The sequence below is a fragment of the Peromyscus leucopus genome, chromosome 1 (genome assembly GCF_004664715.2).
Source record: "Peromyscus leucopus breed LL Stock chromosome 1, UCI_PerLeu_2.1, whole genome shotgun sequence".
Taxonomy (NCBI): Eukaryota; Metazoa; Chordata; class Mammalia; order Rodentia; family Cricetidae; genus Peromyscus; species Peromyscus leucopus.
Genome location: NC_051063.1, coordinates 6,864,770 through 6,883,292, shown reverse-complemented (window position 1 = coordinate 6,883,292; position 18,523 = coordinate 6,864,770). Strand labels below are relative to the sequence as shown.

The window sequence follows — 18,523 nt, the reverse complement described above, 5'->3', positions numbered from 1 at the left end:
TAAATCCAGCTACTCTGAACCTGCTAGAAGAGAAAGTAGGAAGTAGTCTTGAACGCATTGGCATAGGAGATCACTTCCTAAATATAACACCAGTAGCACAGACACTGAGACAAACAATCAATCAATGGGACCTCTTGAAACTGAGAAGCTTTTGTAGAGCAAAGGATACAGTCAACAAGGCAAAGCGACAGCCTACAGAATGGGAAAAGATCTTCACCAACCCCACATCTGACAGAGGACTGATATCCAGAATATATAAGGAACTCAAGAAATTAGACATCAAAATGACCAACAGTCCAATTGAGAAATGGGCTTTAGAACTAAACAGAGAATTCTAAACAGAGAAACTCAAATGGCTGAAAGACATTTAAGGAATTGCTCAACATCCCTAATCATCAGGGAAATGCAAATCAAAACAACTCTGAGATACCACCTTACGCCTGTCAGAATGGCTAAGATCAAAAACACTGAAGACACTTTATGCTGGAGAGATGTGGAACTAGGGAACTCTCCTCCACTGCTGGTGGAATGCAAGCTTGTACAACCACTTTGGAAATCAATATGGTGCTTCTTAGAAAATTGGAATCAATCTCCCCAAGATCCAGCTATACCACTCTGGCATATACCCAAGAAATGCTCAATCATACCACAAGAGCACTTGCTCAGCTATGTTCATATCAGCATTGTTTGTAATAGCCAAAACCTGGAAACAACCTAGATGCCCTTCAACTGAAGAATGGATAAATAAATTGTGGCACATATACACAATGGAATACTACTCAGCAGAGAAAAACAATGACATCATGAGGTTTGCAGGCAAATGGATGGATCTAGAAAAAAATCATCCTGAGTGAGGTAACCCAGACTCAGAAAGACAAATATGGTATGTACTCACTCATAGGAAGATGCTAGATGTGGAACAAGGATGACTGGACTGCTACTCACATCACCAGGGAGCTACCTGGAAAACAGGACCCCAAGAAAGACACGGAGAAATGGATGAGATCTACATGAACAGCCTGGACATGAGTGGGAGCAATGAAGGCGAGGGTCAGGGAAAGAGAGCGGGAGATCCTAGCTGGATCAAGAAAAAGAGGGAGAACAAGGAATAGGAGACCATGGTAAATGAAGACCACATGAGAAAAGGAAGAAACAAAGAGCTAAAGAGGCCCACAGAAATCCACAAAGATACCCCCACAAAAGACTGCTGGCAATGGTCGAGAGACAGCCGGACTGACCTACTCTGGTGATGGGATGGCCAAACACCCTAATAGTTGTGCCAGAAACCCCATCCAAGGACTGAGGAATCTGGATGCAGACATCCACGGCTAGGCCCCTGGTGGAGCTCTGGGAGTCTAATTAGTGAGAAAGAGGAGGTTTATATGAGCGAGAATTGTTGAAACCAAGTTGGATAAAGCACAGGACAAATAACCAAATGAATGGAAACACATGAACTATGAACCAAAGGCTGAGGGCCCCCAACTGGATCAGCCCTCTGAATAGGAAACAGTCGATTGGCTTGATCTGTTTGGGAGGCATCTAGGCAGTGGTACCAGGTCCTGGCTCGTTGCATGAGTTAGCTGTTTGAAACCTGGACTTATGCAGGATGCTTGGCTCAATCTGGGAGGAGGCGACTGGACCTGCCTGGACTGAGTCTATCAGGTCCATCCCAGTCCTCCGGGAACCTTGATCTGAGGAGGTGGGAATGGGGGTGACTGGGGGAAGGGAGGGGGCAGAAAGGGAGAGAACAAGGGAATCTGTGGCAATTATGTAGAACTGAATAGTATTGTAAAATAAATAAATAAAAATAAATAAATAAATAGCTGGGCTCAGAAATTCACAATCTTTATATTCAGTATAGTAAACACTTAATGGCTCAGTGATCTCTTCTGCCATAAATTCTAGTATAGGTCCAAAACCCTTACAGACTCATACCACATTCTGTAAGGTTACCTTTCTACCTGTTAAGTGAGGACAGGGTGTGCCTTCCAGAGGATGCACTTATAACCAGACAACTAAACCATCTGGTACCTTAATCATGAAATTAGCTTGCAAAACTGAAAGGAAACTTATTTATTTCTTTTTTATCACCTGATTTTGGGTGCTCAGGCATAGCCTAGACAGAAGTTGTTGGTATAGAATTATAACACTACTATGACTTCATTTATGTGCACTGTTTCATGGCCTGTCTGCTAGTGAAAGTAGGGTATTGAAGTTTCTGCTATTACTGTGTTGGGGTTAATCTTTGGACTAATGACTGGTATTGGGTATTCCCTAGTTTGGAGCATATATGTTCAGAATCAAAATTTCCTCTTGATGAATTATTCCTTTGGTCAAAATGAAGTGACCTTCTTTATCACTTCTGATTAGTTTTGACATGAGCTGGAAATCCAGATTTTGTAATATTACATATGATTCAAGAGATTCAAACACAAATTACATCATTATATTTATTTAACAAAACACATAATATTTCTGAGATTTATGTAAATTAAATGACAATGGTAAAAGACCTTAAGTGGTTATGAGCAACAGGGAATGATGGTAATGATGAAGAATGATTGTGTTAAAGAATTTACTCAGAGTCTAGTAAAAGAAGTTCCAGGGATGGAAAATAAAAGGTAATTTATTTTACATTTATTCATTTTTAAGCAAGTTTGGTAGTTTAGATTCAGATACCACTTGTTGGACTGTTTACTTCCAAACTCTATCTTTATTCTCTTCAGAATATTTGGATTTCAGGTATGTACTTTGTCATTCAGCAAGATATTCAATACCAATAGCAATTGGTTATGGCTACGAGACTAAATTCTGGGTAGAATATGAGGCACAGTAGTAGTGTGTATAGCCAGTAACTTAATTGTTAAAGAAAACATTGCCCATCTCTTTTCATTTTCTTTCCCTGACTGAACAATAGAAATGAAGAAGAGAGATTTTTTTTAATACTCTAAGACTTTTAATACTCTTTTAATGGCAGAAAGAGACAATGGAAAAAGACATTAATCCTATCATAGCATCTAAAACATAGCAGTCCAGACAGTTTGTTTTTACACTTCCACCTGAGCTACTGCTTTTTGAGAAATAATATCTATTTGTGGATTCATATTTTGTTTCCTTTTAAATAATATTTTTATCAATTCTTTGATATTTTCATATATGTTTGAACATAGCCACCCTCCCCCAATTCCACTCATAAGCACCCTCTCATCCTTTCCCATCAAATTTTGGGTTTTATTTTTCTGCCTCCCAACACATAAAGTCCAATGTGTGGCCCCCAAATAGTCTTGGGAGTAGGGCCTGCCTCATGTGTAGTTGATCTGCTCATGGTCACATCACTAAAGAAAACTGATTTTCCTTCTCCCAGTACTTATTAAATGCCAATAGTTCCTTGACTAGTGATGGAATTTCATGTTGACCTCCTCCCTCTATGCTGGGATTTTGTCTGGCTTGAGACTGTGCAGATGTTGTACATGCTGTTAGAATCATTGGGAGTGCATATGTATAACTGCCATGCGGTGTCTGGAAAACACTGTTTCCCTGATGTTGTCTATCATCCCTGCCTCTTACAATCTCCCAGCCCTCTCTTTCACAAAGATCCTAGAGGCCTGGAAAGAGGAGTCTGATATGTATATCCCAGTTAAGACTGAGAACTCCACAGTCTCTTATTCTCTACACTTTGAACATATTTTGTATTTGTTAGCAGACTAGCATTATTTTTCCACACCAGCTCTGATCTAATGAAGCTCCAGCCATCACAAAAAGACAAATTGTTCTTATACTCTTTCTCAAAAACTGGTATCTCCCTCTTCATATTTGACTTTTCGTGAGGCTTAATTGCCATCTCCTGGTGTAGAGTGGTAGAGGAAATTCATACTTGTTTTACTTAACATTTGAATAGGCATGTGAGTTACATAGTAGTCTATGAGAATACTGCCTGAAAATGTTGAGTAAGCCAGCTGAATTATGCTCTAAATGATAAGAGATCCAGTATAGATGAGCAAAAATTGCCTAGAAAATGCCAAGTATCATTAACAATAAAGGAAAATGAGACTATCTTGGAACACCTAGCTCAGCCGAAGTTACAAAATATACAAAATCTCATGAGTGAGCCCAGATGCAAAACAAAGGGGCTTCTCAAGTATATATGATAGTAAACCATTCTCTTGAGTCACTAAATAAGGAAATTTTCTGCTACACAATAGATGAATGATTAATTATGCAAATTGTATAACTTTCTAATTAAAACTAGGTGTTGAACATAATTCATCTTTTCAATGGCTTTCTTTAAGGCATTATGAACCTCTTTATTCCTTAAGCTATAGACAACTGGATTCAACATGGGAATGACTATGGTGTAGAACACAGATGCCATTTGGTCATTGTCCATGGAATGATTAGAACTGGGCTGTAGGTACATAAAGATTATAGTTCCATAGAATATGGTCACAGCGGTGAGGTGGGCTGCACAAGTAGAGAAGGCTTTCCTCCGTCCTTCTGATGAACGCATCCTCAGGATAGCAATGAATATGAATACATAGGAGGTCAAGATAACTATCAGAGCAAAAAAGACATTGAAGGATGTCATGATAAAGAGCACAATCTCATTCATGTATATATCAGAGCAAGAAAGAGATAGGATTGGAGGGATATCACAGAAAAAGTGATGAATTACATTAGAATGGCAGAAGGAGAGATCAAAGATAAACCCAGTATAGATAAAAGATTCAGCTAAGCTGAACACATAGCAGCCAATCACCATGTGAGTACACACACTACTAGTCATGGTTACGGTGTAATGTAAGGGCTTACAAACTGCAGCATGCCTGTCAAAAGCCATAACAGCAAGTAGGAAACAGTCAACACTGGCAAAAGACACAAAGAAGAACATTTGAGTAACACATCCCCCATAGGAGATGACTTTATCCCCTGTGAGAAGCCCAGCCATCACTTTTGGAGTCACAGCTGAGGAGTAAACACAGTCTGCCAGAGAGAGATTACTGAGGAAAAGATACATGGGAGTGTGGAGACGGGAGTCCAGCCAGATCAACACAATCATGCCCAAGTTCCCAATCAGTGTGATGAGATAGATGAAGGTGAATGTTATGAACAGGGGAACTTCCAGCTCTGGATTGTCAGTTAGTCCCAAAAGTATAAACGTATTCATTCTACTGCTGTTGGTCACATATAACATTTTGATATTGTATTTTACCTGTCAAAATTAAGAAAAGACATGGACAGATTGCCGAATTATGCCTTTCCCAAAGTACATGAGGCCCTGGGTTCAATTCTCAGTAACCGCCACAGGTAAACACACTATAAAATAGGGAAGAAAACAGTGTAGTGAGTTGTAGGTTGAAATTGCTCAGAATACTGCTTAGTATAGTTAACACACTATGAACAACCATTATACCATTCTAAATATATATAATTTTATTAACAAAAGCAAAGATATATGCATGTTATTTGAAGAGAGAAAATGAGAAAGAGAAAAAAATTATTTGAACCATATACTTAAGCAACTTATGGAGATAATAGTCTAACTTTAATTCAAAAATTCTTAGTCAAAATGAAACTTTCACAAATATTAAATATTAACAAGGATGATGTTTCAGAAGGAATAATAAATTGGAATTTTAAAATACCATCTGGTGCTACAGCATAACTTGTTTTAGTTCAGGTTTGACCACTTAGCTTATTCAACATAATCTCATTATAAAATAGTTTCGTTAGTTTACAAAATCCATGGTAAATATCTGATGAAAATGTGATAAATCGTTCAGCAAACAAGAATTTAATACCAGAATAATTCAGCATTGGGTCTCTGACTCTCTTGCTCCACATGTAATCCACGAGCATACAAGGTTAATGCTCTCTTCAACATATACCCTCAATGCATTCCTCAGTCACTACCTCCAGGAGACACTACCATTTGGATCATAGCTAGAAAGAACAGAGACTTCAAATTCGTCCCTGGGAAAGTTAATACAAAGAAATCTCATGTGATATTCAAATATCTGTTCTTAAAGATGATGGGGCTGACAAATAAGTATTGAAGTTTAGTGTTTTCAAATAGAGAGCACATTGGTACAGAGACTGCATTTTTTCAACTTTTATTATTTCTCTTACAATTTCACATGTGTATGTATATAGGTCATTCCTGTTACTCTCTCATCTCACCATTTCTTATATTCTTTCAACAGTGTTCAACCCTTCCTCCTCTCTATCTGTTCCTCTCTCAGATTCATTGGATTAGGACTATCTGTTGTAACATACTGGGGTTACCAGGGGATACACATTGAAGGTAATATTTATCCCTTTTTCTGAATCTAGCCATAGTAGTTCCACAGTGACTGGTAAGGCCCCATAAACCTTTCTTCCATCCATGACTGGCTATAAATCGGTCCATTCTTTGTAATTCTAAACATAGAACTAGCAACATTTTTCTTTGTGCCAGACACTGTTGTACTAAGTCTTATGGATTCACACTCTAAAGATTCTAAATTTGAGCCCAAGAACTAAACAATAAATTTTGCTGTTACAAAGTTAATTCTCTGTGACTCATTATATTTAGACTAGAGATGAACATATAATAATAGAACATCATTCTTTCTGGAAGCAGTAACGGGAAGATTGTGAGTTCAGTCCTACCAGGGTGACAGAGTGGGTTCAAGTCCAACCTGAGTAACTCAGACTCTGTCTAAAAATAAATAAATAAGAACAATGAGAGGGAGCAGAGCATACTAGTAAGGAGTTTTTCTGCCATGAACAGGACCCTGGGTTCATTGCCCAACACCACAAAACCATAAATAGAAACTGAAAAGGGTAAAGATGGAGAAAGACAGAGAAACAAATAAAGGTGCAGAATGATTCAAGAATTTTGTAAATGTAAACCAATGTGAGACAACAGAAAGTGCCTGAGCTTCAGGCTATATACCTCATTTTGAAACTTAGTTTTTTGAACTTAATAATTTTACTTAATTACTTTTTTACTTAATAACTTCTAAATTCTCCAAAGATCCTATTTTTTCTGAAAAAAAAAAGTGAAGATATGAGATGCTTCGTAGTTATTGAAGAAACATATTCCCATACACTTGAGTACCTGTTGTATACTGGATTAAAATCCAGAGAAGCTTCTTCTGATTTTTCCTCATGTTCAAGTGCCTATCACATCATATAACACACTTCACACAGGAAATCCACTTTTAGGTAAATAAACTACATAAGAAATACTTGTAATTCTTCCTCAAAGACAGTTTTGACATGGCTGGAGAGATGGCTCGGTGGTTAAGAGCACTGACTGCTCTTCCAGATGACCGGGTTTCAGTTCCCAGCACCTGCATGGCAGCTCACAGCTGTCTTTAACTCCAGTTCCAGGGACTCCAAAACCCTTATAGACATACATGCAGGCAAAACACCGATGCACATAAAATAAAGATAAATATTTAAAAGAAAATAGTTTTGAAGAGCAGCTCCCACAAAGAATTAAAAAATCCCTGATGATGCCTGCTCTGAGACTATATATGAAGAACCAGAGAATGCCTCTCACACTTTTTGTTGATATTGTCATGAGACTGTATTCTTGTATCTTATATCTTATATTATGTTCCATACAGGCAATGTCAGTGTCCTTCTTGAAGAATTCTCTCAAAACAGATTGTAATATTTTGAAATTATAACTTTTTGAAACACAACTGAGAATAATTGCCAACAGAATGCCATTTAAATATAATTTAAATATGCTTATTGTGATACACGTGTTATTAAAATGCACTGTACTCTCCTTGAATTTGCCTAATGTGAATCTTTGAGAATTAAGCTATGACAGGTTATTCACAGTATTTTATAGATGAAAAGTCACAATCCATTAGTGGATGGTAAAATTAAATAATTGATTAAACCAGCAATTTAAAAAATTGTGTTAAATACATTGGTATTATTAGTTACGGTTTCCTTTTTGTTTGTTTGGTTTGGTTTGGTTTTTGTTTTTCAAGACAGGGTTTCTCTGTGTAACAGCCCTTGCTGTCCTGGAACTCACTTTGTAGACCAGGCTAGCCTCGAACTCATAGAAATCCACCTGCCTCTGTCTCCTGAGTGCTGGGATTAAAGGCTGCACCACCACTACCTAGCTAGTAACAGTTTCTAAAATAGGTATTTTATGCCACTGCTCTGCTTAATGATTGCAAATATTAACTTAAGACAAAAAGGAGCATAAAGATGAACTCAAAAGTAAAGGAGAGTGGGACTGCATGGAAGCTTTATTTATTCTATGAATATATAAACACATTGGTGTGTATGTGGTTATAGATGTGTGTTTTTTGTATCCTAATATAAATTGTACTTCTATCTATAAATTCCATATTAATAGAACACTTGATCATGAGCCTGTAAAAAGTCCATGTAAAGTTCTTTGAGAACGTTGCTTTAGAAACACATGCTACATAGCTCAGCAAACAAGAAAGTGGTTGTTCATAGACTTCATTCAATCCTTCATTTGTTTGCTAAGAGTTATCCATGTTATAAGCACTATCTTAAAAACAGATTTCAAAGTGTGATAATGATACCATCTTCTATTTGGAAATATCCCCCATTATCTACTTTAGAGAAAGCAGTTCTGATGTCTACTCTCTTGGTAAAGAGGTATGAACTCAGGAGGACATTAGATACCAGAACGCTAAACTGATTATTCTATAGGAAAATAGTCACCTTTACACAGCAGATCTTCTGTTTCTGCAGTCTGAACAAAACAGATTAAGCTCGAAACCTTTCCTTACTCTTTAAGGAAGGTGGCACTGTGTCACTTGGGATCCAGTTGGAAGTCCTTCTCAAAGAAGGAAAACTCCTGATGAAGAAGTTATTTACTAATGACTAATTGAACACCAAAGTTCTCCAGAGACAGACAAATACAAGGAAAAAGTGATTATTATGTGGGGGTTACAAAATAGTCTCCAACCTGCCACATGGGGATGCTGTGAGAAAAAATAGAAGTCTGTTTGCACTCTGTGAAGTGGCCAACAACTCTAAGAGCACAACTTTGTGAACTTGAATGTTAATTTTAACTGAGCATTTGTTTGAACTGGATGTTGTTGCTTACCTATAATAAATATGCAATCTTAAAATAAAACTTCACAAAATAGTAACTTTCTATGTTAAATAAATACCAAAATGCCTTTGACACATAGACTGTTCCTTCTAACATTGTGTCTTATAGATTCATGTTGGATATTAGACACCATTGTCTTGAATCCAAAGGACTTGGACATGCACAAAGTCCACAGAGAAATTGCTGCCAGAGAATCTCAGCTCATTCTATTCACCAAGATAAGCAGTAATTAATTGTCTATAAAGAACTACCTATATCAGCTTGTTGAGAAAGAACAGTCATGCACAACATTTCCTGGGAGTAAGTGTGTGTGTGTGTTGTGTGTGTGTGTGTGTGTGTGTGTGTGTGTGTGTGCAGGTAGCAATGGCATGGGGAAGAGAGACTCGTAACTCTCTGAAAGTTGTATTCAGCTTTTGTGTCTTCATCTATGCTGTGGTAGAATTCCAGTCATGCAGCTGCCTTTGAGTCTTTCATGATTCTCTGCTATAAGTAACCTCTAAAAGAGACTGAAAGTAAAATTAACTTATGACCTTGATACACTACTCCTGGGTTTGAATTGCCCCCAAACAAAGTCAGTCTGCTAGAAAGGTATTTTCGTAACTATGTTTATTGATGATCTGTTCAAAATAACTGTCATATAATTCAATGGAGTACAGGTCAACAAATTAGTAAACTATGATAGGTAGATGATGATGACAGACAATAAAGAGATGATAGATAGATAGATAGATAGATAGATAGATAGATAGATAGATAGATAGATAGATGATAGATAGATGACAGACAGACAGATAGATAGATAGATAGATAGATAGATAGATAGATGATAGATAGATGACAGACAGATAGATAGATAGATAGATAGATAGATAGATAGATAGATAGATAGATAGGAAAGTGGATTATTCAACATTTAAGCAAGAGTAATTCATGTCATTTCTAACTTAAAATGATCAGTCATGTAAGTGAAATAAACCATTCTCACCAACACATTTCTTTCATAGGTGATATTTAGAGAAAAAATACATAAAAATGAAAGGGAGAGAATTATATATAAACAAGTGGTAAAGTAGCCAATAACAAATAATAGTGGGAGTGAATATGATCAAAATACATTCAAGGCATATACAGAAATGTCATAATTATATCAGCATTGTGTACAATTACTAGATACTAATGAAATTGCTAAAGAAAAAGATTTTCTCATGTACTTTATAATTGGTTTCTTCTATACCTCTTTAATTGATTTATTACTTAGTATACTGGATACTACTATGACATTTTCATTCATGAATGTATTATGCTCTAATTCCACTTTTCTTACATTGACAAATCCCCCTGTGCTACTCCTTGCCTCACCACATACTCTTCAAAGGAAGTAAATCTACTACTTCATTTGTTTTTAATATTGATTTTATACTAACTTTAACCATAAGAAAGAAGGCATGTGATAATTTTTTCTGAATCTGCCTTAATTTTCTCAACCTGATGATTTATAGTGCCATGCTTTTTCCTTATAATATCATAATATCTTTCTTATTTGGGGCTGAATAGAAGTCTGCTGTGTACATTGTCATGTTTTCTTTACCCATCTATCTGTTGTAGGACACCTAGACTGAGTTTATAGATTGGGCTTCAGAGAACAGTGCAGCAAAAGAATAAAATGGTGTTGCTTATATATGCTCAGCATCCTACTGAAAACAATCTACACCTTCTGTAGACTTCTTCATAAAAATTCTGGTAAAGGAAAGACAAAGTAAACTTGACTTCCAAGAGAAAGGAGTAGTGGGTTTCTATGAAATTTTTTTCTTTCTATAAATATATCTCTGTTTTAACAGAGCCTTCTTTACAAAATGGAAAGAATCTCATAGCATACAAAACAGTTCAATTTCACACTGTTACACTAGTTTATGATGTTTGAGAAGTAGATTGTTTTGTGCCACTATTTTTGCTTTCTTTATTTTAGCATTTTAGCTCAGTCAAATTATTCTAATGTCACCAGATTTGAGTCATCATCTTGTGACCACAAATTCTTCACTTCTCCTTTTCCAAGAGTCGGTAATTCTTTCTTCATACATAAATTCTAAGTTAAAAGTAGGCCTTGCATTACCTGATGTACAATGAAACTGTTAAACAGAAGAATGTGGGTGTTTAGAGTGGAGGAAATATTTTACTTTTACTTTCAGATTTTGAAAACACTCTCTTAAGAGTATACTGCAAACAAGCTGCCCCAGCCATTGGAGGATAGAAAACAGATCCAGACAATATCCACGTTTAATACCAATAAAAGAATGAACCTATCTCAGGCCTTCAAGCTCAGATGACCTTACTTAATATAAAGAATGTCACGGGTGAACATAGGTGAAAATAAAAGAATTGTGCTGTTCATATGATTATGTAAAATATAAAGCATTCTCTTAAGACATTAAATTTTAATTTTGTTTTTGTTTTTTCGAGACAGGGTTTCTCTGTGTAGCTTTGTGCTTTTCCTGGAACTCACTTGGTAGCCCAGGCTGGCCTCAAACTCACAGAAATTCACCTGGCTCTGCCTCCTGAGTGCTGGGATTAAAGGGGTGAGCCACCACCGCCTGGCCAAGGCATTAAATTTTAAGGAAGCTTCTTACACAACAATAGACAACTGATTAACCATACATATTTTTAAATCTCCTGAATTAAAATTAAGTGCTGACAAGCCCTTAATCCCAGCACACGGAAAGGAAAGGCAAGTGGATCTCTGTGAGTTCAAGGCCAGCCTGTTCTATATCTTGGTTCCAGGTCAACCAAGACTACATAATGAGAATCTTGTCTCCAAAAACAAAACGCATCACAAAAAAAAAGAAAGGGGGGAAGTAACAAATCAGGCCACTGAAAAGCTGCCTTTACATACAAACTAACTAGCTTTGCTACTTTCACTTTCTGTTAACCTAGTCTGGGTATCTGGCTTATAGTCTAAATTACTTTGAGACTTTCCAATGTTTCTTTTATATATATTGATAGATTTTTTTTGTCTTTAAAAAGACAGTAATGAGGATGTAGCATAGCTGGCGAAGGGCATTTCTAACAGGCAGAAAGCTCTGGGTTCTATCCCCAGCACCACATAAATCCAGGCTTAGTGGCTCACATCTACAATCAACACTGGAGATAGGCAGAGGTAGGAGGATCAGGAATTCAAGATTAATGTTGGCTATATGGTGAATTTGAGGCTAATCTGGACTACAGAAGAGAATGTCTAAAAAAGATGATACAAAAACTGAGGAAGAGATATTTTGTGGTGAGCTTGGCTGAGTGTCAGTGGAAAAGCAAGTTTAAAGGTGTTCGCTGAAGTGTCAGTCCTTCTTGACAGGGAGGGGAGGAAGTAGCAAGACACATAAGATCTCCACAAGTAAACTGGGGATGAGAGGGAGGGCAATGGAAGGTAGGGGGTAGGGGAAGAGAACATAAGGGAATAAGATGGTTGAGCTAGATAGAACAGGAACAGAGTGGGAGAACAATGAAAGAGATATCATAATAGAGGGAGACATCATGGGGATAGGGAGAAACTCTGTACTAGGGAAGTTCCCAGAAATCCACAAGGATGACCCCAGCTTAGACTAATTGCAATAATGGAGATGGTGCCTGACCTGGCTTACTTCAGTACTCAGATCAGTGAATACCCTAACTATCATCATAGACCCTTTCTTCAGTAACTGATGGAAGCAGATGCAGAGATCCACAGCCAAACACCAGGCCGAGCTCCAGTAGTCTAGTCAAGGAGAAAGAGGAGTGATTCTATGAGCAAGGAGCATCAAGATCATGATGGAAAAGCCTACAGAGACAACCAAACCAAACTAGTGGGAACTCATGAAATTTAGAACAATAGCTGTGGAGCCTCCATGGGACTGGACTAGGCCCTCTGCATAGTGAGACAGTTGTGTAGCTTGATCTGTTTAAGGGGGCCCTGGCAGTAGGACCAGGATCCATTCCTAAGGATCAGGATTCATTCCTGATGCATGAGCTGGCTCTTTGGAGCCCATTACCTGTGGTGGGATACCTCACACAGCCTTGAGGCAGAGGGAGGGGCTCAGACCTGCCTCTACTGAAAGTACCAGGCTCTGCTTACTCCCCATGGGAGGGCTTACCTTCTTGTACGAGGGAATGGGGACTGGTTTTTAGCAGGGGGAGGCTGGAGGTAAAGGTGGAGGGAAGAGGAGGATCTGTGATTGGTATGTAAAATGAATAAAAAAATTTTAATAAAAAAAAAAGAAGATACATATACACTGTCAGATTTCCGGTAATTCAGCTTTGTAACTTTGTATTGTTATCAAGTACCAAATAACCACCACCAAGGATCAGTACAATGCTTGCTCTTAAATAAAAATAGTCATTAACAAAAGGAGGTAATCCTTTAGCAAAATGGGAGAAAGCAAAACTAACACATGAAAAATTTAAATTTCTATCAATATTTTTTCAAAAATATGACTTATTTTCAATAAAATTTATAATCTAAAATTTTAAAAAATTAAGAACTGAAAAAAGTCTTCATTTTCTCAACAACTTTCTTGAAAGCATTATGAACTTCTTTATTCCGTAAGCTATAGACAACTGGGTTCAACATGGGAACGACTATGGTGTAGAACACAGATGCCATTTGGTCATTGTCCATGGAATGACTAGAACTGGGCTGTAGGTACATGAAGATTACAGTTCCATAGAATATGGTCACAGCAGTGAGGTGGGCTGTACAAGTAGAGAAGTCTTTCTTCTGTCCTTCTGCTGAACGCATCCTCAGGATAGCAATGAATACGAATACATAGGAGGTCAAGATAACTATCAGAGCACAAAAGACATTGAATGAGGCTAAGATAAAGAACACGATCTCATTCATGTATATATCATAGCAAGAAAGAGACAGGATTGGAGGGATATCACAGAAAAAGTGATGGACCACATTAGAATGGCAGAAGGAGAGGGAAAAGGTGAATCCAGTGTGTATAGCAGACTCAAACAAGCCCCAGGCATAGCAACCAATCACCATGTGAGTACACACACTAGCAGTCATTGTAGTGGTGTAATGTAAGGGCTTACAAACTGCAGCATGCCTGTCAAAAGCCATAACAGCAAGTAGGAAACAGTCAACACTGGCAAAAGACACAAAGAAGAACATTTGAGTAGCACAACCCCCATAGGAGATGACTTTATCCCCTGTGAGAAGCCCAGCCATCACCTTTGGAGTCACAGCTGAGGAGTAAACACAGTCTGCCAGAGAGAGATTACTGAGGAAAAGATACATGGGAGTGTGGAGACGGGAGTCCAGCCAGATCAACACAATCATGCCCAAGTTTCCAATCAGTGTGATGAGATAGATGAGGGTAAATGTTATGAACAAGGGGACTTCCAGCTCCGGGTTGTCAGTCAATCCCAAAAGTGTAAATTTAGTCACCTTAGTGCTATTCTCCAAGTATGACATTTTGAAATTGTGTATCACCTGTCCAAATAAATAAAGAAAAGTAAATACATCACTAATACACAGGAATAGATGCCAGAGAACTCCTTTCACTCAAATGACATTATCTGCATGATCTCACTACTAATGTAGGATTCCCAATAACCGTGAGACTGCTGTAATCTTACATTTCCTTACAATGTAATCTCTAGAGCCTTCTGTATGGTAGCTGTTAGTTTCCAACAGCACTCAGATATTCTAAATGACCACTTGGGTGTCTCTCAAGTTTCACTCACAAATTCTAATTTGAGTTGAAAGTTTGTTTCAATAATAAACTACTCTGACTTTCATAAATGTCATTTCAGAATCAGATACAAAATAACCAAGCACTATGTGCTATGTGACTAAAAAATAATGGATATTAATGTGGTTAATCTTCCTGTTTTATTGTATAACTGCCTGAGAACAGTGGTCCATCACCTTTCTGGATATACCATGGTGAGATATGAGATATTCATACATACAGCTGAAATCCATTTGAGATCTAAAGAAATGTATTCATCCTTCGACTCTTCAATGAAAACAGTCTTCTTTGAAAGACATGCACCCAAAGTATATAAAACTCAACACTTATTTACCATTTAAATGAACACTACACTGAGCAACCTACACCTACTTCACCCCCTTAAGGGAAACAACAATGAATAAGAGAGATGCCCATTCTTATTATCCCTTTCACCAAAGATGAACAACCCAGGAATTCAATTAATTAATTTGAAAAATGACCATTATGCTTCCTACTTTTCCTAGGTTGCATAATTCTTTGAGTATTTTTAAAAGTTCTTTGAAATCATACAAGCACCCTGAGAGATAGCATTCTGTGATTGTACACAACATAGTCTCTGGCACTGACCTGTGTGCATTTTTATTCCTGATTTAGCCACCTACAGATCAGGTAACATTGGGTGAGTAGCCATTTTTCTGTGTTTCAGTTTAAAATAATAATGAAAATTGTCTTTTACCAGGATGTTTGGAAAATGTATTAAGTTGATATGTTTAAATCACTAAGAATTCTGCTTCATTGTTAGGACACAATAAATCACAAGTATACTCTCATTAAACAAATAATACTGTTAATGAAGTAATAACAATATATACAGTACCATAGAAGAAAAAACAAAATATCAAAAGAAACTCAACACAAATGTTTTAACCATATTTCTAAAAAAGCATCCAAGCTTGTTTAAGCATATATAACTTTGACAAATATAAGCAATATGAAATTTTATTTTGAAACATAAATTATGAGACACTAACCTTTTATTGCATGACAATCTTTTGAAGATTTAATTTTTTTCAACAGTATAATCACATTATGAAATAGCTTCACAATTTTCATGATTGTGTTCCCTCAGCCTCCTTATCATAGTCTACCTATGCCAAATGGTACCTCCTCAATTTTCAAAATATCCTTAGGATATCTAGCCAAACTAAATAAACTCTAAAAAATAATGGAATACAAAGATGACTCCATTTGACTCTTTCCTCCTCAGTCCACATATAATCCATGAACACATGCTGTTAATCCTATTTCTAAAATACCCCAAAAATTCATTTCTTAGTCACCACCATTCCCTAATGGTGAGCCACACTAACCTACAGTGACATTTGGGGCACAACTGGAAAGAAGTGATCCCAATTCAGTCACTAGGAAAGTTACAACACAGAAACCTGAGGTGATCTACAAATATGGAAACCTGGAGAGAGAAGGCCTAAGGACTAGGTCTTGAAAGTATTAGAATTTTGCCTTTTCAAATGCAGAGAGATGCATGTGTAGACTGCTTTTTTCTCTAAAGATAAAGTGAGCACCATTCTCCTCTATGCCGGATGCTCTGTTGTCCTCAGCTTCTTAATAAGCCTGTAGATAAATTATTCCCTTTGAATTTTTTTCTCTATTATACAATACACCTAGCATATAAGTAAATATAGAAAGGGCCATAATTAGAACAATGGAATAATTTCATAAATATAAGTCAGTCTGACATTGTAAAAACTGCCTGAATTTTAGAACCAGTAACTTGTGTTGAGATTTGCATTTTTATGTAATAATTTGAACATGATTTATAAATTCTTTTCAAATAGGAATAATTGCTATTTTGTAGTTATTGGGAAATCTGTAGTATACTTATATGTTTGAATATCTGATGAAAACTTAAGCCTGTTGACTTTTATTTCTGTTTACATATCTACTGCAACACTCAGGACCTACCATACAATCAGAAGTGTTTGTTGTGTGAATCAGCTCATGAAGAAAGGATTATTGCCCAACAAAAACAACTTTTGAAAACTTTTATTCTTCTCTTATACATTACATCTCTACCAGTTTCCCTCCCCTCCACTCCTCCTACCTACACAGTCCCTTCTTTCTTCTCCCCCAGGTCTAAAAGAACAATCCTCATGGAGAAATCAAACAATATCACCAGTAATAGGCACTCTGAGATACTACAGAAGTGAAGACTCCTAGATGAACAAAATAATTCATATGCATTTAATTGACATTTTTATGAAACTATATTCCTCATTAATATGATTTCATTCAATAGATCTCATATTGCATTCAATATAATAATAATATTCTTTAAATTATTAAAGAATAAGAGATACTGAGATCATATGTTGACTCATTTACTGGAATTTAATGATTAATTTCATGAAACATAATTTAAACATTGATAAACTATACTATACATAAATTATCAATATAAATTTTTATATTCTTCAAATCTTCAGCATTAAAACCCTCTAAAAGTTTGCCACATGTGAGATTTTGGAAATTAAATTTACCACAGGTCATTACAGCAAAGTGTGTTACTCATGGAAGATTATGATCTAATAACATGGTGAAACTGAATAGTAGATCAAACTATAATTTTGTTGAATAAGTTCAATATCACTATTATTAGTAATAACTTTCAGAATGTCACGGGTCTCATGTACAGCTGATTTTTCTGTTTTTGCATACATATATTGGAGAAAGAAAAGAAAGACAGTAGAAGTCAAATTCAAATGAAGAAGAAGCAAGGTTCCATGAGTTATGTTATTTTTTTTTCTTTGTCATGAATATGAAGTGGTGTGTGTGTGTGTGTGTTGTGTGTGTGTGTGTGTGTACATGGCTATGCTAAATCACCATACAAAAATGGTATGTCTTGGTATGGATTCTTTATTCCAAAATTCTAACGCCTTTTAAGCAAGAGCCTATAAAGCAATGATTCTCAACCTGTGGATCCTGAGCCCTTTGGGGGGTCGTATATCAGATACCCTGAATATCAGATATTTACATTATGATTCATAGCCATAGCAAAATTACAGTTATGAAGTAGCATCAAAATTATTTTATGGTTCAGGGTCACCCTGAGATGAGGAACTCTATTAAAGGGTTATAGCATTAGGAAAGTTGAAAACCACTACTATTAAGAGTCTCATAAAGTTAATCATGAAATTTGATTTTAGACATGTAGGACCATTGTATTAGTTACTTTTCTGTTGCTATGATAAAATACCATGACCAGAAATGACTTACTGGAGGCAAGATTTATCTGAATGTAGGTTCCAGGCAGGCATGTTGGCTGGAACAGGAACTTGAAAGATGGAATCCTCAATTGCAAACATGAAGTGGAGAGATAAAACGGGAAATATGGAGAGACAATATAATCCAAAACATGCCCTTGGCAGCACACGTCCTCCAGCATTGCTGCAGCTCCTAAACCTCCCCAACATAGCACAACCAATTAGGAACCAAGGATTCAAATGCCTGAGCATATGTCAGGCGTTTCTCATTCAAATCACCACAACCACAAAATGCTCCGTAAATGGGATCATTGTCCGTTTATGCCTCCATTTATTCATTGATTTGTTTGTTGTCTCAACAAGCATTTACTGAGTGCCTACTAATTCCGTTTCTCCCTTTTGTCATAACTAATTATACAATAATGTGTCACTGC

General features: G+C 36.7%; 2 protein-coding genes across 2 annotated transcripts; both read right to left on the bottom strand.

Moving 5' to 3' along the window:
- Positions 1-4,210: 4,210 nt before the first annotated feature.
- On the bottom strand, positions 4,211-5,191 carry LOC114703474 (olfactory receptor 5B2-like). Its single transcript, XM_028884321.1, has one exon. The coding sequence runs from the start codon at positions 5,189-5,191 to the stop codon at positions 4,211-4,213; it is 981 nt and encodes a 326-aa protein (XP_028740154.1).
- Positions 5,192-13,598: 8,407 nt separating this feature from the next.
- Positions 13,599-14,546, bottom strand: LOC114703475 (olfactory receptor 5B2-like). Its single transcript, XM_028884322.1, has one exon. The coding sequence runs from the start codon at positions 14,544-14,546 to the stop codon at positions 13,599-13,601; it is 948 nt and encodes a 315-aa protein (XP_028740155.1).
- Between the last annotated feature and the right edge of the window lie 3,977 nt (positions 14,547-18,523).